At 35.7% G+C, this 23,351-nt stretch overlaps 1 protein-coding gene across 7 annotated transcripts in view; it reads left to right on the plus strand.

Moving 5' to 3' along the window:
• Positions 1 to 23,351, plus strand: part of BPTF (bromodomain PHD finger transcription factor) — a 182,810-nt gene that overhangs the window by 152,241 nt on the left and 7,218 nt on the right. For 5 of the 7 annotated variants that reach the window (XM_056817276.1, XM_007482781.2, XM_007482778.2 and 2 more), the window contains 8 exons: positions 4,725 to 4,948; positions 5,564 to 5,783; positions 5,955 to 6,901; positions 13,934 to 14,016; positions 14,468 to 14,693; positions 18,441 to 18,814; positions 21,873 to 22,046; positions 22,839 to 23,031. In XM_056817276.1, the coding sequence (XP_056673254.1) occupies positions 4,725 to 4,948; positions 5,564 to 5,783; positions 5,955 to 6,901; positions 13,934 to 14,016; positions 14,468 to 14,693; positions 18,441 to 18,814; positions 21,873 to 22,046; positions 22,839 to 23,031 (2,441 nt within the window). The remainder of the gene's footprint in view (positions 1 to 4,724; positions 4,949 to 5,563; positions 5,784 to 5,954; positions 6,902 to 13,933; positions 14,017 to 14,467; positions 14,694 to 18,440; positions 18,815 to 21,872; positions 22,047 to 22,838; positions 23,032 to 23,351) is intronic. The other 2 variants (XM_056817277.1, XM_007482780.2) reach the window with 1 other exon arrangement.

The following is a 23,351-nucleotide window of genomic DNA, read 5'->3' on the forward strand; positions in this document are numbered from 1 at the left end:
GGGACAAAGGAAAACTAGAAAGTAATTAGATGAAAATTAACAAAAAATGATAACATTTAGGAATAACTAGGTGGCTCAGTGGATAGAGGGCCAGGCCTGGAGATAGGAGATCCTGGGTTCAAATGTGGTCTTAAATATTTATAGCTGTGTGACCTGGGAAAGTCACTTATTCTAATTACCTACTGCCTAGCCCTTACCACTGTTTTTCCTTGGAATCAATAGTTATTGTTTCTAAGATAGAAGATGGGTTTATAAAATGAAAACAGTGATATTTAAAACCATTTACCACATTAAGTTCCAAATTGGATACAAAAGATACTATAATTTTGAGAATCAAGAAATGTGGTAACTTTCACAGTTACGGATCAGTGAATAATTCCTGACCAAACATGGGATATAGAGGATCACAAAAGATAAAGGGGACAATTTTCTTTACCTACATTTTTTCTTTTTTGCTTTTTACAAATTAATTAATTTCTCTAAGAAAGATTTCATTCCCAAAAGATAATAGGGAAGAAAATATAAACTAGTAATTCTCAAGAGATGAAAGATAAGCTCTCAGCAATCAAGGAAAAATGCTCCAAATCACTAATAGTAAATATAAAGATGACAAAAAAGAAAAGTGACAAGTATTTTAGGGGATATGTGGGAGAATAGATACACTAAGGTGCTATTGGTAGAACTTTAGATTATTTCAGCCACTCTGGATGCCATAATCAAAAAATCAATAAAACTTTATATCTCTTGGCTAACCAATATCATTAACTAGACATAAAGACATCAAAAAAGAAAAGAAAAGTGCTTCTATGTACAAAATTATTACAGCAGTTTTTGTTTTATTAGAGAACAAGTGGGTACCTTGTCATTTGGGGAATAGATGAACAAATTATGGTATGTGGATGTCATTGAATATTCTTGCCCCATAAGAAATGACAAAAGGAAGATAAACCTTGGGGTATTGTCAATACTGACAATGAATAGAGGAGAACCAGGAGATGACTGCAACATAGTAAAGAAAAAAGGCATGTGAAAAAACTTATGACCGATCCTGACTCCAGAAGATTAATGCTTCTTATTTCTTGGTAAAAAGATGATGCGTGAAGATGCATCATGATAAAACGCCAATGTGTAAATTGTTTGGATATTTGTTACAAGGGATTTTTTTTTTTCATAGAAGGGGTTTTGTTTTTGTTTTTTTGGTGATAGTAGGGATCAGGATTATTAGGATAGTATTGGAGATCCTAAAAAAGAAAGAAAACCAATGTATCATTAAAAATTAAGCTTGCGGGGGGCAGCTGGATAGCTCAGTGGATTGAGAGCCAAGCCTAGAGATGGGAGGTCCTAGGTTCAAATCTGGCTTCAGACACTTCCCAGCTATGTGACCCTGGGCAAGTCACTTGACCCCCATTGCCTAGCCCTTACCACTCTTCTGCCTTGGAACCAATACACAGTATTGATTCCAAGACGGAAGGTAAGGGTTAAAAAAAAATTTTTTTTAAGCTTGCACAAGGAAGTTCAGGAAGGGACAAAGATAAGCATGGCAGTATTGTACTACCATGTTAAATTTGAAATACAACAATAAACAGAACCAATCCATATATTTGAAGAAGAGTCATAATTTCATAAGTATTTTTCTCCTGAGTTGTTTTTTGGGGGTAGAAAGTGGAGGAGTACAGGAAAATGTTGATATTTGTCAAATTCATGGGAGGTAAACTACTTACTAGCTCTGTGATCATAAACAAGTCAGTTAACCTAAAAAAGCATTAGCTTCGTCATCTGTAAAATGAAGGTTATTATAATACTCTACTTGCTTTATTTAATCATTGTGAGATAAGCACTTTATAAACCATAAAAATCACAAATGTGGAGCAGCTGGGTAGCTCAGTGGATTGAGAGCCAGGCCTCAAATCTGGCCTCAGACACTACCCAGCTATGTGACCCTGGGCAAGTCACTTGACCTCCATTGCCTAGCCCTTACCACTCTTCTGCCTTGGAGCCAATACACAGTATTGACTCCAAGATGGGAGGTAAGGGTTTTAAAAAAGGGGGGAGGGGAGGGCAGCTGGGTAGCTCAGTGGATTGAGAGCCAGGCCTAGAGATGAGAGGTCCTAGGTTCAAATCTGGCCTCAGACACTTCCCAGCTGTGTGACCCTGGGCAAGTCACTTGATCCCCATGGCCTAGCCCTTACCACTCTTCTGCCTTGGAGTCAATACAAGACCGAGACTTCACCATTAGAGGAAGTACCCATATTCTCTCACCATTCTGTTAACAACATTATTTTCCTAATGTATATAAATCTGTTCATGTCACTAAGTAAATTTCAATGACTCCAAGATGAGTTTCTCTGTTCAGTTTTTTAAAGCCCTTCAAAAATTGACTACAACCTACTTTTTCAAACTTTCTTATTCAGTAGGCCAGCCAAATTGACCTTCTTGTCATTTTCCACACAGGACTTTCCATCTCCCATGTCCACACCTTTCACCCGACTGCCCTTTGCCTGAAATGAGTCTCTATTTCCCCTCCAGTTTCCTTCAAAACTCTATAATCAGTTGCTAGCTGTGTTACCCTGGGCAAGTCGCTTAACCCCCATTGCCTAGCCCTTACCATTCTTCTGCCTTGGAGTCTATACAGTATTGACTCCAAGATGGAAGGTAAGGGTTTTAAAAAAACTAATCAAGCACCACTTTCTACATCAATCAATCAATAATCATTTATTAAGCACTTGCTGTGTGAAACTTTTACAGATTTCCCATATAGCTAGTGTCCTTCCCCCCTCCAAAAAATTATCCTGTATATAGATTGCATATAATTATCTATATAAATGCTATCACCCTCAGGAAAATGTGAGCTTTCTGAGGGTAGAGACTCATCACTTTAGTCTTTGTATCCTTGATGCCCAGAATAGTTCCTGACATATGATAGGTACTTGATAAATGTTTGTTGATTGAAGTCACCAATTTGTTGTATATTAAATGGAGCTGAAGGGGCTGCTAAGTGCAACTCAGACACTAGTTACCCTGGGCAAGACACTTAACCCTGTTTGCCTCAGCTTCTTCCAAAGTGAGTCCAGCCACTCCAACATCCTTGCCAAGAAAATCTCAATCAGACATAACTGAAAACAAACAGCAACAAAATGCAATTGAAGTATATTAGATCTAGCATTTCTTGATAGTGTGTTTCTATTCTGTCTCTCTCATTTCAGTTCTATAGCAATGAGAATGTGTCCAAAATGATAAAAGATGGAAATAATCAATATTGGAAGGGCTGTGAGAAGACAAACACACTGGTATCACTATTGGTATAGCTGTGAATTGATCCATCCTTTCTAGAAAGCAGTCTGTAATTTTGCTTTAAAAGAAAAGTCTCATATAAATCTAAATATTCATAGTATCTCTTTTTGTGGTAATAAAGAATTAGGAACAAAGTAATTACCCATTGATTGAGGAAGAGAATGAATTGTGGCACATGAATACAGTGAAATCACTGCACCAAAAGAAACAATTTATATGAAGCATTCAGAGAAGCATAGGAAGACTCATAAGCAAAATCAACAAAAATCTTTACACAATGACTACAATGATATAATTTTTTTTAAAAAAATAGAAACTATGCCTTAAAATTATAATGAACAACTTTACTTCAGAGAAAAGTTGGGAAATATAGATCCCTTTGCAGAAATTAGAGTTTATGGATATGGAATGTTGCATATATGAATGAGGAACATTTTATATATAAATGTACAAAGCATTTGTTAAAACAATAACTATGTGTGAGCCACTAAAATGAAAAATACAAAAAGTAGAATCATCTACTCTCAAGAAGCAGACATTTTTAAATGAGGAGAATATGTTTATACTTGTGGTAGCCAAGAAAGAGTCTTGATCTGGGTAGTGATAGGGATGATGGGCTGATTCATAAGACAAATCAACTCAGATTTTCCAAAAACATTGTTACTGTTTGATGACTGTATCCAGAGCAGTAGATAGAAAGCTGAGATGGGAGAGATATGCACACGACATCCAGGCAGATGTTAAATACTTATCGTTGGACAGTTAAATGGGATGAGAGGTATAATCTGATCTGATCGGAGCCACACAAGTTTATACTCGCTAGAGAGTTGAGCTCTAGGTTGGAATTCTGAAGGTCTGATGCCCTGTACTTTTGCTGGTTCAGTTAGTTCAGAATCAGGATAATGTTGGTGGCAGGGCAGATGGCAAAAAGACCTTAGTGGATGGTCACATGGTATATGAAATATCAGATACATTTGATGTGTTGGTGAGTTTTGTGCAATTATTTGTCTTATTCTTCATTACAAGGTTTGGTTAACTGGGGAAAGAGGAATGTGAAGATCGAGTGTAAAACAAATGAGGTCAATAAAAAGATTTATTTTTTTAAAGAATAAGAAATGGAGGTCTAGGATACCATAAAAAAGTTCATTTGAAAATATTTCAGTTGGCTTAATGGTACTCACTGAGAATGTCTCCTCATTCTCATAGACACACAGACACTAGTTGGAATTTAGTATTTATTGGGGGAGAGACTAAGCAATAAAATGGAAAGTTGGCATGGAGAAATCTAGTAGTCATTATTTGCATAACTAGATGAATAGTCTTATTTGAAGATTAAAATAATCTAAGATTTCATGTGATTATCTCCCAACAACAACAAAAAAAAAGTATTCAGAATGTATTTCTAGCATCTTTAATGTTGTATTATTTTACAGGTCAAACTCAACAAGTCGTAACCCAAATCATCAGGGGACAACCTGTTTCTACTGCAGTATCTAGTCCTAATGCAGCATCTTCAGGTTCTGGACAAAAGGTAGTAACATCAGGAGCCCCTGTTCCACATATACAACCTTCGTCCTCCACCCCACAGCCTCCTCGGCCCCAGCAAGGACAAGTGAAACTTACGATGGCTCAGCTCACTCAGTTAACACAGGGCCAGGTAAATAATGTCAATTGCTTTTTGAAATATTTAAATATGATCTCTTATATTCTTGATCTAAGCTTTAAAGGGATATTTGTTTTTGATTCCAAATGAGAGCTTGGTTGGCTCTCCTGCAAGTAAAATATGCACTTTAGGGCATAGATTTAATTATGTTTTGTGCAGAGGCCCTTTTTTAAAAATTATTTTCCCTTTTTCTATGTAGAATTAGGTAAAATTATAGGGCTGCTGAATTTTAGGATAAGAAAATGGTTATAATGCAGTTATTTAGTCCATACACCTTGATATTTAAGTAATTTTTGAATAAATCCTAGATCTAGTATATTTATCTTCTTTGTGGATTTGGGTTCTTTAATTCTATGTCTGTAATCTGAGTTACATGATATATATATATATCTTAGGTCTTCTTGTATGAAAAATTTTAATACATGTATGTGGGAGGTGTGAGAGGTAGTTTTAAGCATTTTGTGTTCTTCCTGTTCTCCTCTTAACAGTTTAGCAGTATACCTTCGATTTGTATTTCTGATAACAAAAAGATACCATTAACCAAAAACAACAAACATGTAAACCTTTTCTTTGAGCAATGTGAATTTATATGGTGACTTTTTTTCATAGGGTGGCAGTCAGGGTTTGACTGTTGTAATTCAAGGACAGGGGCAAACTACTGGACAGCTGCAACTGATCCCTCAAGGGGTAACAGTAATTCCAGGGCCAGGCCAACAGTTAATGCAAGCTGCAATGCCAAATGGTACCATTCAGCGATTTCTTTTCACCCCTTTGCCTACAACAGCTACAGCAGCCAGCACTACTACAACAATTTCCACTTCAACATCAGGTAGAGTTTATCAGAAATGTTTAAATTGCTACCTGCGCATCTAACTAACAAGCTGAATAAAAAAGATCAAAACGGTTTTCTACCTTAGAAATATCTTTTTAAAGTTAATGTCACCTTTGGGTTTATGGTCTAGAATAATGGGAATGTTTGGTCTTTTGTGTTTTTTTACAGCTACAAGTGAGCAGAAACAAACCACACAATCAGCTCAGACCCCGGCTCAGCCCATCCAAGCCCTACCATCAGCTCAGCAACCAACTCAGAATCAGCCACAAGCCCAGCCTCAGACTGTTCAACCTTCAGCTCAGCCCCAGACCCCAACCCAGACTCAGCCCCAGTCCCCCAACCAAACTCAGGCCCAACCACAAGCCCAACCTGAGGCTCAGACTCACACTGAAGTCCAACCCCAATCAACAGCTTCATCCCCTGTCACTTCTGAAGCACAACCTATCCCAACACATTCAAGTAAGACTCAAGTCACAATACAATGTCAGCCTCAGAACCAGGTCCAAGGGCAATCTCCAGTTCGAGTCCAAAGTCCACCACAGGCTCGAGTACTTTCACCAGCTTCATCCAATGGACCCACTGTATGTCAAGCCCCAGTCCAGACAACAACTTCACAGCCAGTTCAAATTCAACCACATACATCGGTTCAGATTCAGTCCCAAGTACAACCACCATCACAGCCCCAGCTTCAATCTTCTATACAAACTCTCCCAACAACACAAACTTTGAATCAAGTTACTGTAACTTCCCCATCCCGTCCTCAGCTACAAATCCAACAGCCACAGACACAAGTCATTACTGTGCCTCAGCTACAACAACAAGTCCAGGTTCTCTCTCAAATTCAGTCACATGTTGTGGCTCAGATACAGGCTCAGCAGGGTGTTGTTCCTGGGCAAATTAAACTTCAGTTACCTATTCAGATTCAGCAAACCAGCCCTGTGCAGGCTCACCAGATCCAGAATGTGGTCACTGTGCAAGCTGCCAGTGTACAGGAGCAATTGCAAAGGGTTCAACAACTCAGGGAACAACAACAAAAGAAGAAACAGCAGCAGATAGAAATTAAACGTGAACATACCCTCCAAGCCTCTAATCAAAGTGAAATTATCCAAAAACAGGTAGAACAACATGTTTACTTTTTTATTTTTAAAAGAAGCAGCTTGAATTATAGTTCTCTAATATTTTATCCATTAGATTGTGTGTCATTTATTGGTGTCAACTTTTCCTGTAACATTTTGAAAATCAGTATTCTTTACCCTTGGGTGAACTACCAAGTTGCCTAAAAATAGCGAACAAATGCCTAAATATATGCAGTCTGTGTTCTTGGGAAATAACTACTTCATATTTAAGAGACCAAGAAGATGGATGATTAATAAGAAGAGAATTAGGGGCTTTGAAGTACTTGGTAGTAGAAGCAGTAGCCAGGCCTGCAGATGGGCGGTCCAGGGTTCAAATGTGACCTCAGATTCTTCCTAGCTCTGTGACCCTGGACAAGTTACTTAATCCCATTTGCCTAGCCCTTACTGCTCTTCTGCCTTCAAACTGATACAATATATTGATTCTCAGACAAAAACTAAGGATATTTTTAAAATAATGAAAAGAGATTTGCATAATATTTGCAACTTTTAGTTGATTAGTCTGAATATAGAACTAGAATTTTAAGGTTGAACTTCAGTTTTAAGAGATGTAATAATGATAGCATTTAAGTAGCATTTTAAGGCTTTTTAAAAATATAGTTTTCTAAATCCTTATAAATATTATCTCATTCTATTCTCACAACAACTCTGAAATGATGCTATCATTAGCTCCATTTTACAGATGAGGAAACTGAGGCATACAAAGGCAGCTGTCAGAAGAAGGTTTGAACTTGTTCCAAGTCCAACATTCTTTTCTTCTGTTACTGCCTAGCTGTTTAGGTTCCTAAGAAGCCAGTTAACATCACATCTCAATTTTGTGATCGTTTGAAATTGTCTTAATTGAACCTATATCACAACCAAACACCTTGTAAGAAAATTAATGTTACTTAGATTTTTAGTCATATCCTTAAAAATATTTTGTTGATATTTTTTGTTTTATATCACTCTTATTTTCCGAAAACTCCATCACTACCACCATAGAACCCTTCCTTGTAACAAAAGCAAAATACTTCTAGCAACCACAGATAATAAGTGTTTGCATTATTCCATACCACTAGTCTACCATTTTTTGTCTTCTGGAACCTAGATGAGCTTTGCACCTAATTTGAGTTCTAGAAGTCTTTTAGGATTGTTTTCATTTACATTAGTGTGTGTGTGTGTGTGTGTGTGTGTGTGTGTAGATTCACAAAGATACATACATGCATGCATGCATAGAAAAAATACCTATATCTATGGTAGTTCTGTTGGTTCTACTTTGTTTGGTCTTCATGGGTTGTGCTCTAAAGTCATTCATCACCTGGCAGCTAGTCGTCTGAGTCTTAACAAATTTAGTTAACTAAATTAGAGTTGCACAGTTTATTGCCAGCCTATATGCAAAAATGCTGTGAAGTCATCTTAATTATCAACTTCCTTAGTTAACTGATCTAAAGACTTAGGGAAGAATTTTTTGTTTGTACCTAAGAATCTCATCTAATTTACTGAAATTGACCATTTCACAAAAACAGTTTGTTTTTTACCATTTGATTTTCATCTCTGCAACATTTAGCATAAGAAAGTAGTAAGTAGAAAGATGCAACAGATTAGATTTTAAAAAACGAAAAAGATGGGTGGGAGCAACAGAATTTTGGGGAAACAAAAGAGAATATCATTGTACCATTAAATCTCAGGGATTTGACTTGTAATTTCCTTGGTGTAGGGAATTCCTAGATGAAGAAATTTCCTCTGCCAACAAAGATTTAAATCTCCTTTATATGTTTTAATATTAGACTGAAGTTGAGCAATTTACCCAAGGTCATAGAGCAGTTCTTTCTGGCTTCAGGAATTGCTCTTCGTACATCATACATCTATTAGGGAGATTTACTCAAAAGATGAGAGACTTTCCCTAATTAGAAGAAATATGGTCATCTTAATCCCTTGATTTGTTCATCATTTGTTTTTTGTTTACCTTTTTCTTATTGGAAGGCCTTAATTTATGTCATTGAATAGTTGATCAGTCTTGTCTTTTACTTTTTAGGAATGCAGGAATTTTCTTTTTTCAATTTACATGTATTCTCTCTCTAGCGAGACAAGAGTGGAGAAGAAAAGAATAACAGAGCTCTTGTAACAAATACATATTGTCTGAGAAAACAAGGGAACCTTCCCCCCCATCTTATGCAGCATTCTGTTCATTGCATGCCATTTCTGTTTAGCCAAATCGAATTTTGCTGCTTTTGATCCCTGAGTGATCATAAATTTTGGATTTAGTACTAGAAGGGAACTCTTCAAGTCCAACCCCCTTCCTTTATAAATAGCCTTTAAGATTTCACTTAAATATATATCTAGAGAATTCATTCCTTTAAGTTTGTACATTCAGGGGCACATCAATAATTCTGGGCGTTGGACTTCAGTTTTTCTTTCACCTTCTTGGCCTAATTTTCAATTAATGTTTAGGCATTTATTAAGTGCCTGTACTATATTCAATGCTGGGGATACAAATTCAGAAAGGAAATGGTTCCTGCCCCCAAAGATATTATTCATGGGAGATACATATATACACACGCAGAGAGAAATGTGTGTGTGTATACAAACACACACACACACATACACATACACATACACATACACATACACATATACATATACATATACATATACATATATATAATAGGTAATTTGGGCACAAGAGACCATCAACTATATGATCAGGAAAGGGCTTCATGTAGAAAGCAGGTGACACATGAGCTGAACTTTGAAGAAAGCCAGGAATTCTAAGAGGTAGATCTAAAAAGAGAACAGTTTGGGCAGAGGTATGGAGGAGATAATTGTCATGCACAAGGAATGGAAAACATTCTAATATTACTGCAAAGGGAGAATGTGAAGAGGAAGCTGAAAAGATAGTTTGTGCCAGGGAGGTAGCAGCCAGACTGTGAAGAAGTTTGTATTTGATCCTAGAACTAATTTGGAAGCCATTGGAGGGGAGTGACATGATCAGTCCTCTGCTTTAGGAATATCACTTTAGCAAGCTATATGGAAAGCAATTTGAAGAAGGTAGACTTGGGGCAATAAGAGCCATTAGGAAGCTATTACAATAGTCTAAGCAAGAAATAGTGAGTACTTGAACTAGAGTAATGGCTGTGTTATTAGAAGGAAAGAGAGAAGTGAGAGATTTAGTGGAAGTAGACTCAACAGTTAACAACAGCTTTGACTGACATAACCTTGCAAACCTGACTAGAAGGAGAGTAGTATTCTCAACAGGAATAGAGAAATTTGAAAGAGGGATGGGTTTGGGGAAAAGATAAGTTCTACACTGAGGAATGGAAAAACCATGAATAATGTAATAAATAAACTAATGGAAGTGTACCTGCTCCCTAAAAACAGATATGTGAGTGATTATAAAGTTTTTGCTTAACTTAGTCAAAAAGAAAGGTAATTAAAATGAGTTCTGTTTTGGACAGGTTGAGTTTGAGAAGTAGTCAGACAATCAACTAGCGTTTATTAAATACCAATCATGTACCTAGCTGCAAGTGTTAAAAATTAAAGGTTGTACTAAATGTATAAAAATGTGGTCACCAAAAATATTACTTCAGCCAGGATGACTTTTTATAATAGTTTATTTACAAAGGGAGAAAGAGTGACAGTCCAAACCAGGCAGAGCTTCAGAGGTCCCAGCAAAGGGGAGCCCAGAGGTAAATTAAACAAGGGTTCTAGCCACGAGGCCTCCTCTAAAATGAGGGGCCTCTTCAGAGGCTAGTACCTCCAGAAAAGCCAGGAAAAGGAGTCAGTCTTTTTCACTCACCCATGTGGTAGTTCAAAGGGAGAGATTCAAGAACACTCACCAAATTTGAGTCTCAGGTCCATGAAGCAGATCCTTTATCAGCCTCCAGGAGCTCCAACTTGAACTCCAAAGAACTGACTTCACAGGAAGTTGCCACTGCTTTTAAAGATGCTTCTTTGCATCACTTCCTGTGCATTCCTTCCACTTTACATGTACCAATTGTAGCTTTAGCTTTGTTTAGTACTGCCCAGGGTGCAATCAGTTGTTTATGATTCATCACCCACTATAGCACACGTGGGTCCCCATACTTAAGGATAAATGAGGTGTATATGCTTCTGGTGTTTAAATCTGGAGAGTTAATCCCATCTTCACAATCCTCTCTATGATCTTTTGGAAGACTAGTCTCTCCCATGGATCATTTGACATAATCATCTTGTATCTCTAAAAATCTTCTAACTACAGGTGCATACAACATTGCACCTTCTAAGAGGAAACTACAATAGTTAGAGATAAGAGGGAATTAGAAGAGAGAGAAAGCAAAACCAGTGTTTGCTAGGTGCATTGACAAAAAGCCAATTAGGGGGCAGTCTTCTTTAACATAAGAGTGTATATTCAAAATAACTGTGTTCAACCCCCTTCAGTTCAATGAGTTGCACCCCAAAGTTCATTCTGGATATGCTGATGTAATGTAGGTTTCTGCAGGCATCTTTCTCCAAACAATTCATTTTCTGGATTCAAGGAGTTAGCAAGCTTCTTTCCCTGAAAATTTTCTCAAACAAAAATTTTAAATTGTGGATTTTATGAAAATATATACATAGCACAGTACATTTTAAGTGGTTGCTTCTCTTTGTTGTTGTTGTTGTTGTTTTTTTAAACCTTTACCTTCCTTCTTAGACTCAATACTATGCATTCATTCTAAGGCAGAAGAGTGGTAAGGGCTAGGCAATGGGGGTCAAGTGACTTGCCCAGGGTCACACAGCTAGAAAGTGTCTGAGGTCATATTTGAACCCAGGACCTCTGTCTAGGCCTGGCTCTCAATCCACTGAGCCACCCAGCTGCCCCCTTCTCTTTGGTTTTTTTGTTTGTTTGTTTGTTTTGCTTTTGAACAGTAATAGTAAATGAATCATTAAAAGGGTATGTTTGAAGTAAGAATAAATTAGCCCAATTTTTTCAATAAATTGACATTTATAAAAGCAGGCACAGAAGAATTTCTGAATCTTTTAACTACCTTAGTAAGACAACCCCATTCCTATAAACAGTTTATAGTATAAATCTAAGAGCTGCTAAAAAAAATTACATAGATCTAAATATAGGTTACCCTCCAGAAATGAGATCTCTTTAAAAGAAATACATAATTATAGCTACATACTGAAAAATCCTCAAAATTAACATTAAAAATCTTGACCGGGGACAGCTCAGTGGATTGAGAACCAGGCCTAGAGATGGGAGGTCCTAGGTTCAAATCTGACCTCAGACACTTCTTAGCTGTGTGACCCTGGGCAAGTCACTTGACCCCCATTGCCTAGCCCTTACCCCTCTTCTGCCTTGGAGCCAATACACAGTATTGACGCCAAGATGGAAGGTAAGGGTTTAAAAAAAACAAAACAAAAAAAACTTGACCTATTTGAAAGAAATAGTCAGCATACTTTGTTAGAAAGAGAACTAGATTTGTATTTATGAAAACTAAATTCAATTCTCACTTCTGTCACTTGATGGTTGCAAAGCCAAAAGCAAGTCATTTAGTGTCTCTCAAACTCAGTTTCCTTCTCACTCAGTTTATCAGGGATGTGTTGTTTCTTAGATATTCTTAGTAAATAAGTTTTGGAACTGCTCGAGTCTCAGACTAGTTCCATGATTTGCCCATGATCACACAACTAGCATTAGAGGTAGGATTTGAACACAGATATTCCTGACTCTGAGGCCTACACTCTCTTGTACTACCTACATACCTCACACAGTTGTTGTGAAGAAAGGAAAATAATAAATCAGGTATTTGTTTGTTTTTTAATGTGGCTGCCCTCTAAAAATGCAAAGCATCATAAATTAAAGGGACTCTTGGGAATGTAGGGTACTTTAGAATAGCAGATATACAGGAAGTTGAGCATTTTGTGACTGAGCAGGCTAAATACTCATAGGTCATTCTCATTTGTCCTCTTCTTCTCACTTTTCCCTTCTAGACACAGACCTGTCTTCTTATTCCACACTTAAGGCAGCCACATGATTGGTTACAAAATTTAAATAAACCTTGCCCACATCATTACCAACTTTCTTCCATTGAGCTCTTGGAAACCCCATGTACTCGCAACCCCAAAGACTTTTCTCCTCAGACACAGGCAAAACCCAAGAAGCACATCACAAACTTGGAGAGGAGGATCATCAGAAATTCCCTTTCTATAATGTCTTCACCAGTCCTCAGCCAGACTTAGACATCTAGGGGGGAAAAATAAACTCCATAATATAATTTGGAGGGATTAGACACAGGCAAAAGAACACATTCCTTGGGCATTCACTGTATCTTCAGTCTGAAAGGATTTTCTTCTTTACCTTCCAGCACCAACAGCAGATATAGTAACCCAAGCCTCTACAAATCAATGAGGCTTTAGCTTGGTCTGGTCCTGAGAGTACAGTTATCCTCTTTATTTGGACTAGGTTTAGAGCTGGGAGAGACCTTAGAATAGGCCATCTTTCTCGTTTTATAGACACACAGAGAAGGGGCATAACTTTCCCAGAGTCACTCAGTTACTAAGTGTCTGAAGCAAGATTGGAAAACAAGTCTTTACTCCAAGTCCACTGCCTAATCTACAATATCACATTGCCTATTACTTTGACTCTTTTGGGACAAAGTATAGCCTGTGTCTGGGCAAAATCAAATGTCATTTTCCATTGTATTTTTGAGACTTTAATAACATTTTTCAGACATTTAAGGGGAAAGAAGGGGTGATATTTATTTGCTTGATTTCATGTAGCTAGATTTTTTTAAATGTTAAAAAGATTCTTTTATTACAATGACTGTCAAATCTAAAATTTATTAGGAGTAGTATTCATATTAAATTTTCTGAAGTTTTATTTTTGTTCAGCAGGAAAATTATAACAATTCTTTATTCATATGAGAAGAGGGCTGAGATTTTTAAAATTAATATTTAAATAAAATATACCAATATATAAATCTGTGCTTTTTAAAAGAACTCTTTGTATATGCTTTAGCTTTCTAGTGCTAGTACTAAGTATGTGATATTTCTTTGGATTTTGCTGTCTTCAAGGTGGTGATGAAACATAATGCTGTGATAGAACACTTAAAACAAAAAAAGACTATGACTCCAGCTGAAAGAGAAGAAAATCAGAGGTAGGAAAAATTGTTTTTAAGTAATAGAAAAGGTACTTTGTCATAGTATTCATCTCGCTTCCCTTTTTAACTAGCACATCAAGAAACAAATTCTGATTATTACATAGCTTTCACATATTTTTTGTGTTCAGACTAAAATTCATTCTTCTCAATATGTTTTGTGAATTTTTTTTTACCATAAATTAATAAATTACTGTTACTTCTGCCAGTGGGCAAAAAGTAATGAACCCTGAGATAATAAAAATAAATGACTGGATAATTGGAGTTCTTATAAACTTTTTTGCTCCATTAAAGTGCCATTCTAGACATGTTAAAATATTTCCAGACACAACTTTTAAAAGATTTTATCCGTAAAAACGTAGAAAAGTCATTGGTACCTAAAGTACTTTAGATATTTTTGCTATAGTAGACCATTAGTTTATCATTATGTATCTTGTATATTTTTTCTTAGAATGATAGTCTGTAACCAGGTGATGAAGTTTATTTTGGATAAGATAGATAAAGAAGAAAAACAGGCAGCTAAGAAACGAAAACGGGAAGAGAGTGTGGAACAGAAGCGTAGCAAACAAAATGCTACCAAGCTATCAGCTCTGCTCTTCAAACATAAAGAACAACTCAAAGCGGAAATATTGAAAAAGAGAGCACTACTAGACAAAGATCTTCAAATAGAAGTGCAGGTAGGAAGAGATTTAATTTCATTTTCTTTTTATATGAGATATCCATCCTTCTTGTAAACTTACCTTGAATTTTTAGTTAGTGGATAGAGCACCAGGTCTAGAGATGGGAGGTCCTGGGTTCAAATGTGACCTCAGACACTTCCCAGCTGTGTGACCCTGGGCAAGTCACTTAATCCCCATTGCCTAGCCCTTGCCACTCTTCTGCCTTGGAACCAACATACAGTACTGATTCTAAGACAGAAGGTAAGAGTTTAAAAAAAAAAAGATCGATGTGAAAATTTACAAGCAAAAGTTGCCACTTAGACTTCAGTCATTGCTCAGATTTATGAGTTAAGTATCAACCTTAATTTAGATAATAGACTAACAATAATAATAGATCTTTGAAATTCATTTTCCTTTCTTTTCTGAGAGCTCCGCCTCACATTCATCAAGTCTTATGTGTTGTAAACCTCCAAAATATTCTTGGCTTCTCTAGCCCTAGAAACAAAACTTATTTAAAACAAAATAAATTAAAACTACTACTTTGAACTTGTATGAATCTTTCCACTTACTAAGTCAGCAAATATTAAATGCCAATTGTATGACAAGAATAAAGAATACAGAAATTAACAACCTCCCAATCCTTGTCTTTAAGAAGCTTGCCTCCTAATTGGGGGGGAGGGGGGATGTAACATGAACAAAAACATAAAACAGAACAGTGGTAACAAAGGAAAAGTACAAACAAGTACTATAAAAAATTAGAAAAGGTGTTTCACCTGAAAGGTTGAGAAGAGGCTTTATGGAAGAGAGGGTTACCTTAAGTAGGGACTTGAAGAAAGGAAGGCTTCATGTAGGCAAAGATAAGGAGAAAATTTATTGTAAGGGATGTCTTGCAATGTACAGTATAGGAAGAAATGTAGGGATTCGCTAGAAATACTGGAAATTAGAATATATGGAAGAGACACTGGAAAGGTAGGTCAGAACCAAACTGCAGAGAATTTAAGTACTTGGATAAGGAGTTTGTATTTAATCTTATGCACACTTAAGGAGTTTGAACAAAGAATTGACATAATTAGACTGGTGCATTAGGAAGATTATTTTGTCACTTGTATGTACTAAAAGTAGAAAAACTAGTTAGATGGCTACTACAGTAATAAGCCAGGCAAGAAAGAAATGATAAACTAGAGTGGTAGAGAAAAGAGAAGGGATAGAAGAGGTATTGTGATAGAATCACTAGGACTTTGTAAATGCCTTAAGTGAAAATTAGAGAATAAAGGAGAGAGAGAGCTCAAAGATAATGCCAAGGTTTCAAGTCTAGATGATTGTGAACTAGCAATAGAAATATGTAAGGGGAGGGGGTTTTAGATGGTACTATAATGGATTCATTTTGGGACATTTTGAACTTAAAATGTAGATGGAACATGCAGATAGAAATTTCTTGAATGTAGTTTATAAAATTTGTGCGGACAGAATAATGTTGGAAATACACATATGAGATTCATGTGTTTAGAGATAATAACTGAACCCATGGGAACTGATAAGCTCACCCAGGGATAGAAAAGGAAAAATGGACAGGAGATCAGAACCCCAGGGCCACCCAAAGTTACTAGGTAAAAGGAGAAAATTGAAACAGCAGTCAAGTCAAGAAACATTTTAATAAACATTTAATAAAAGCTTAGTATGTGCTAAGTACTCTGCCCAAGACATACTAAAGCACAAATCAGAGAGAGAGAGAGGAGAGAGATGAGAATATATGAATTCCAGGCTTGGGGGCAACTAGTATAAGTGCGTATAACTGAAAAATGGAGGGTATTGTACAAGGAACAGCAAAAAGATCAGTGTCATAGGGTTGAATAAGGTGTAAAAAGACTAGGTAGGGGTTTATAAAGGGCTCTGAATGCCAACCCAATGATTTTATATTTGTTTTTAAAGATAATTGTGAGTCCCTGGAGTTGAGGGAATAAGTTATCCATCTGACATTGTCTGCTCTGATAGCTGAGTAGATAGAAAGGAAAGACAAGACAGATTGACCCACCACCAATCCAGGTGTGAGGTGATGAGGGCCTCAGTACCAGGGTAACACTGATATAAGGAGTATTCTCATCTCATCAGTCAAAATTGGAGGAAAAATTTTGACCTTCAAACATTCTTAGCTCTTCACTTCTTAAAAACCTCTTTTTCTTATCCCCTCAAGATATCATTCATCCTGTATCTTCATTGCTAAGTATCTAAAAAGAAAATATACTTGCCTGCTGCTACCTTTCTAAGGAAATTCCTATCTCTAAAATTGCTTTTGATTTTGCAAAGTTGATAACTTTTTTCTGAATTCTGTTCCTTCCTGACATTTCAGCATACTTGACATTGTCCACTCCTCCCTCTTGGATACTGTCCTCTTTTAGATTCCCTGATACTCTTCTGAATCTCCCCCTACCTCTATGACCAGTCCTCTGCCTCAAACTTTGCTGATTTAATTTTCTCCTTCCACCTCTAAAGTTTATCAAGAGAAAAATAAGGCATAAGTTCAGACTTTACTAGATGGTTATTTTACAAAAGGTAGGCTCAATCTAAATCATCTCCCTAAATTCAGGGGAAATTTTTCACTAACTTTAGTTAATAATTGAGAAGCAGCATGTGGGAATGGCTAGAGGATCAGCCTTAGTATTACAAAGACCCAAGTTCAAGTCAAATGATTTAACCTTTCAGTGTACCTGGGCAGCTCTGTAAGACTCTTAAATTACCTACAAGTTGCTCATCTGCATATGGAGATAACAACCACATGGATTTCTTCTACCACAGGTCCTGACCAAAGGAACAAAGTTAATATTTACAGATGGATATTTGCTTTCCATAGGTCACATTCAGGATATTAAGTCTTTAGTCAGGAATGCAACTTTCATTTATGATATTGTACCTCTGCAGAGATATATATGATAATCTTGGTTTGTAAATGTGCTTAATATCAGTAGTACCAAATACTGTATAAGGTCCTATAGATACTAAGACAAAAATGAAATTGTCCCTGTTCCTCAAAAAATTTACATTCTATCAGAGGAGATAGCATGCATACAGATAAGTTTATACAAAGTAATTTTGAGAAGGGAGACACCATCTGCTTTGCAAGGTAGTTTTTAGGATCTCTTCAAAACAAAGGAGTTACAGTACCCATATTTGCCTAATGACCATGTAAGTGGAAAAAATTTTGCCAAGATACATTGTCCTTTTTTTCCTAAGCCATAAATAACTAATGTTTATAAAGTTTATAGGACTCAAATAATGAATTCCCTAAAGCATTCATTTATATTTGAATTGACAGTATTTGAAATTATAATTATGTAAAATACACATCATTGGTTCCAACCTAATAGAAATATGCAATTTGAATTTTTTAAAAGTGCCCATTTCAGGGATTCAGTCAGGAACTAGCTGCATGGGCTTTAAGGTGTACACAAAATTTTTCTCACAAAAACTTGTATATCAAGCCTTTGGCAAATAAATGCTGTGAATCTAGTTTTAGATAGTCGTTTTTTACTTGGATGTTACCAGCTGTCTTAATAAGTTTTTGTTATTCAATAATATTTTCTTTTTCTAATGATTTCACAATCATAGAGTAGTTTTAAATGGTTCTAAGTTGCAGCAAGAGGAAAGATGTCAAAAAAGGGCTTTTCTTCTCCTGGGCTAAAACATTTGAACATTAGAATCATAGATTTTGGGTGGATCCTTCTCAGATCTTAAGTAAATGATCCTAATGGCCATTTTTATTTTCTACAGGAAGAGCTAAAGAAAGATCTCAATAAGATTAGGAAAGAAAAGGAGAAAGCACAGGCTGCAGCAGCTGCAGCTATATCTGCAGTAGCAACTCCACCACCCCCACCTCCACCACCAACACCCCCACCACCACCACCACCACCACCACCACCACCACCACCACCACCACCACCACCTCCACCACAGCATTCAATCAATGTCACATCAACTCCAACATTGCCAATACCTGTATCTTCCCAAAAAAGAAAAAGAGATGAGGAGAAAGAGTCTTCAGCTTCTAAATCCAAGAAAAAGAAAATGATTTCCACTACCTCAAAGGAAACTAAGAAGGACACAAAGCTTTACTGTATCTGTAAAACGCCTTATGATGAGTCTAAGTGAGTAAATCCAGTTCTTTGAATTCTTTTTTTTTTTCCAGTTAACTACTTAACTAGTTGTTAATTAGGGACTGGGGGGGAAGGGAGGAGAAGTGTATATCTGAAAGCAGTTTCAAAGAGTAAAACTATTGGTGTGTTTTTTTAATCTGATGATCAAGACCTTTAACAAGAAAAAGGAAATTTGCAATTTTGTGTTATTCCTATATTTAGCCCATTTGTCTTTTCATTGTATTTCATTGTCTAAAAGAAAATATACTTTATGTTATTCTCTTGCTTTTCTCTCCTCAGTTTTTCTTCCTTAGAAAACAATTAAGTCTCTTTGAAATAAAATTAACTCCCCAAAATTTTTAATCAGCAGGGTTCTTCTAGAGATGAATGCATTACAACTGCTTAAAATTGAAAAGTGTTGTGTAATCTTTTCTTACATTTGGGATTTAAATCTAGTTTATTTGCCATCAGACAATACTTAAAAGATGATACTGTTCGATGTGAGAATTTTTTTATTAATAACAAAGTACTATTTAATAATAATATCAGCTTCATTTTTTTCTTATAAAATTCCTATTTATCAGGTATGTGATATGAAATTGTTCCTTTATACCCAATAATATGAAAGATGCCACATTATTTCTCATTTCTAACTGGGAAAATGGCAATGAAAGTGTTTTGGTGACTTTTGTTGGTGACAGGGAAAGAGACAGGTGTAACTTATAAATTGGGATATATAGAATGAGTTTAGAGGAACTCTTGTAAATGATACGATGTGTTGATGCATTGTCATCATTTTGGAAAGTAATGTTAATCTTCATCTTGAATTGTTAGTGTGCAGGCCAGGTTTTTTTACGTTTGTAGTAATTTATCACATTGAACAAAATCTGATTAAGCAAAAATTAACTAGCATACTCACTCCAGTTGGTTATACTGAGAAATGTTATCATTTTAAAATGATTTTAAGAATAAGGTTAACATTGACAGTTTCTGCTTTAAGGGAGGCTTTATGTACCTAAATAATTTCTAAATGTGTTTTGTCCATATTATGTCCAAATTAGAAATTTAAAAGCTGCTTTTGTGATGCTTTCTAATGATTTTACTTCAGTAGGTATAAATATTACACCACAATTAGTTTTTTTTTTACAACACTTTTCCTTCCCTCTTGTCCTTTGTCCCAGTAGAACAGACCAAAAATTCTTGTGGGCTAGGAATGTTTGGAATTTAAACCTTTTCTTTTTAGGTGAGACTAGTTGGGTATCTTCATTCTTTAGATGTATGATATACAATGTAAAAAGTTAACCTCTATGAATTTGTCCCAGTACAGGTGTGCTTCATTTTAATCAAATCCAGTGTATGCATTGTGAACATTTGATTTTTTTATACATTTATGGATTTCACTGTCAGTACTTTTCTATACTCATGCACATTGGAATTCCCTCATGCCTTTCCATCCTCTATGACTCTTACCTATGTCTTCCATAAAAACTCCAGTGGAGTCCGTGAATAAAGATTTCTGATAAAGTGTTAGTACCTTTAAAAAGGTAAAGCAAAAGCACTTTGTGCTTTTAAACATTCAGTTTACATTAAAACTTTTAGAAATGCATTGCATAAAATGTAGTATACCTGATAACTTTTTTGAAGTCATTTTGCACTTATTTTGTGTGGATACTTCACATTTTTGTTTGTCACTAAGATCATTAAATTATGCCAGATTAACTCATGCCATGTTTTAGTTAGAATGTATTATTGATGTGTTTATTTAGCAAGATTCACATTATCTGTTAAGTTTTGCATTTTATTACATTGATAGAAGGCTTATTGGGGATTTTAATGCAAAATTATATCAAGCGTGAGAAATAAACTTGCTTCCAACATAGTTTTCTCATAGTGCCATGAAAGCAACATTTTTTAGCTCCTGAAGAGCCTGTCCAGTTCCCTTATGATTCTATCTTAGTCCTTGTACAAATAAAAGAAGAGAACAGCACAAAAAAGGAGTAATGAGAATTAAGCATTATTTTTTTAATTCAGTTTATAAAAGCAGCTTATTTTGGAGTTTGAAACCCAGTTCCTTTCCTCTAGTTACATTGTTCAAGACATGTGGTACAGTTTGCCAAAGATATTTACTGATTACTTCATCTTAGCTAGCATCCTTAAGATTTGCAAAGCACTTTTCCACATAATATTTTATTCCATCTTTACAAAAATCTTGTGAGGTAGAGAGCAAAAGAAATTATTTTTCCCTTTTTGAAATTGAGGAAACTCAGTAAAAATAGAATCTGTTTACTTTGATATATTGTCTGTATTTTCATTGCACATTGCCTGCATTTACATGCCAGATATTATCAAAAAAATGTTCTCCAAAGAGTGATCCTTCTCATAGTTTATTATTGTAAGGAGCCTGCAATTTTAATGAGATGAAATTCCTTTTGCATATTTAGAATATTTGGCAGAAATTCACTTACTGTGTATCTTTACCACTTTTCTCCATCCTCTCATGTTTTGTCTGTATGTATCATACACACAGCTGGCCGGCTGCCCTGCATGTTCTCTATAGTAGTGTAACTTCTATGTGGTGTTTGCGCTTTGCTCTGTTTTTTAAACTTAACTTTGAGATACATTTTCAAACCTATCTAAGAAATAGCCCTGATATTGCGATGGCTTCTGTGGCATAGGTTTGATAGATGTAAGTTTGATTCTTTGGCTTTGGGTTTTGTGCCTATTACAGTTTTATGCACCTTCATTAGTGGAGACATTCCCATCAGTGTGTTGTTGTGTTTTTTGTTTTTTGTTTTCCCCTAATTCCAGTACATTTTTTAAGACCTATATTTAATTGAAAAGCATGCATTTGTTGAAATTGATGTGAGTGACTACTTCCACATTAGATACAGGGTCAGATGCTCTAGCTTTCTCTCCATGGGTAGAATGGTTGAATTCAGGAAGTTCGGTCCGACCTACTATAGAAAGCCATCAAGCAGAAAGTGCATCAGTAACAGGGAAGACAGGGTTTAAAGTGCCATGCAGTTCAAAATGACAATTACATTGTCATTTTCATTGTGAATACTTTTAGGTTCTATATTGGCTGTGATCTTTGTACTAACTGGTATCATGGAGAATGTGTTGGCATCACAGAAAAGGAGGCTAAGAAAATGGATGTGTACATCTGTAATGATTGTAAACGGGCACAAGAGGGCAGCAGTGAGGAATTGTACTGTATCTGCAGAACACCTTATGATGAGTCACAGTGAGTTCTGATAAGAGCATCTTATTTAATAATTTAGGAAGACAAACTGCTCTGATTGGTTATTTGTTTATTTTTCAATGTAAAAGAAGGATATTTTTGCATATATTATACACCTATTACAAATTCCTTCCCAATTTTTTTTTCCTCTTCCCTTCCCCAACCCCTTTCAAAATTGATGTTGCTTTATAGTGAATGTTTGAGATGTATTGGGAATATGCAGTTTAAAAGGTAGATTTGCTTTTTCTAAATATAAATTAACTAGATTTTTAAAAGACTATCTAGTTTGGATTTATTAGTGTTTGAAATGGTGCTTTATTTTAGAATAGAAAAATAAAAAATTGAGTAGTCTTTGAGACTGTTATTAGACTATAGGATTCTGACTGCCAGCTGGGAGGCCAGCAGTAGCTTCCCATTTGATATCTTATTCGTTGAGAAATTTGAGCTTTCTTTTGTACTTTGAGCTTTAAAATTAATTAAATTCAAATGTTTCTCTAAGTCTACTCTTCAACATAAGGCAATGTTACTAATACCATTTTCTGACAATTTAGTTACTTGTTTTTGTTTTTCTTTTTTTACTATAGGAAATACTAAATTAACATGCACTTAAATAAATGTCAGTCTTCAATCAGAATGAAAATCATACTAGAACTGTTATATCCTAATGTTTAGTATATCTTCAGATTATATCTATATATGTATATATGTGACACACATATTTTACTCTTTTAGTTGAATTGTGAAAAGCATTGTCCCTTCATCTTAGAACTTACATTTCTGTTTTGCATCTTGCAGATTTTACATTGGTTGCGACCGATGTCAAAATTGGTATCATGGGCGCTGTGTTGGTATTTTGCAAAGTGAAGCAGATCTCATTGATGAGTATGTCTGTCCACAATGCCAGTCAACTGAGGATGCCATGACAGTACTCAGTCCATTGACAGATAAAGATTATGAAGGATTAAAACGAGTACTACGTTCCTTACAGGTAAGGAATGACTGAACAATAAATAGAGGCAATATTTACTTGAGAATAGGTCACCCATTCTGCAGATATCATAATTTAAAGGGAAGATGTATGTGGCTCATACCTTGTTTAGCTCACACTTCATTTACAGGAAGCAAATAAATAAATACAACTAAAATACTAAATACAGAATCAGTGGTAGTAAATTAATGAAAGGACTTATTAAGCAACTATAACTTGCTGGACGGGGGATAAAAATACAAAAGGGAAAAGTTCTCTGCCTTCCACTTTATTCCCAGGGGTTTTGATGGTGGGAGTAGAAATGCAATATGTACTCCAAA

This window comes from Monodelphis domestica, chromosome 2 (assembly GCF_027887165.1).
Source record: "Monodelphis domestica isolate mMonDom1 chromosome 2, mMonDom1.pri, whole genome shotgun sequence".
NCBI classification, from domain to species: Eukaryota; Metazoa; Chordata; class Mammalia; order Didelphimorphia; family Didelphidae; genus Monodelphis; species Monodelphis domestica.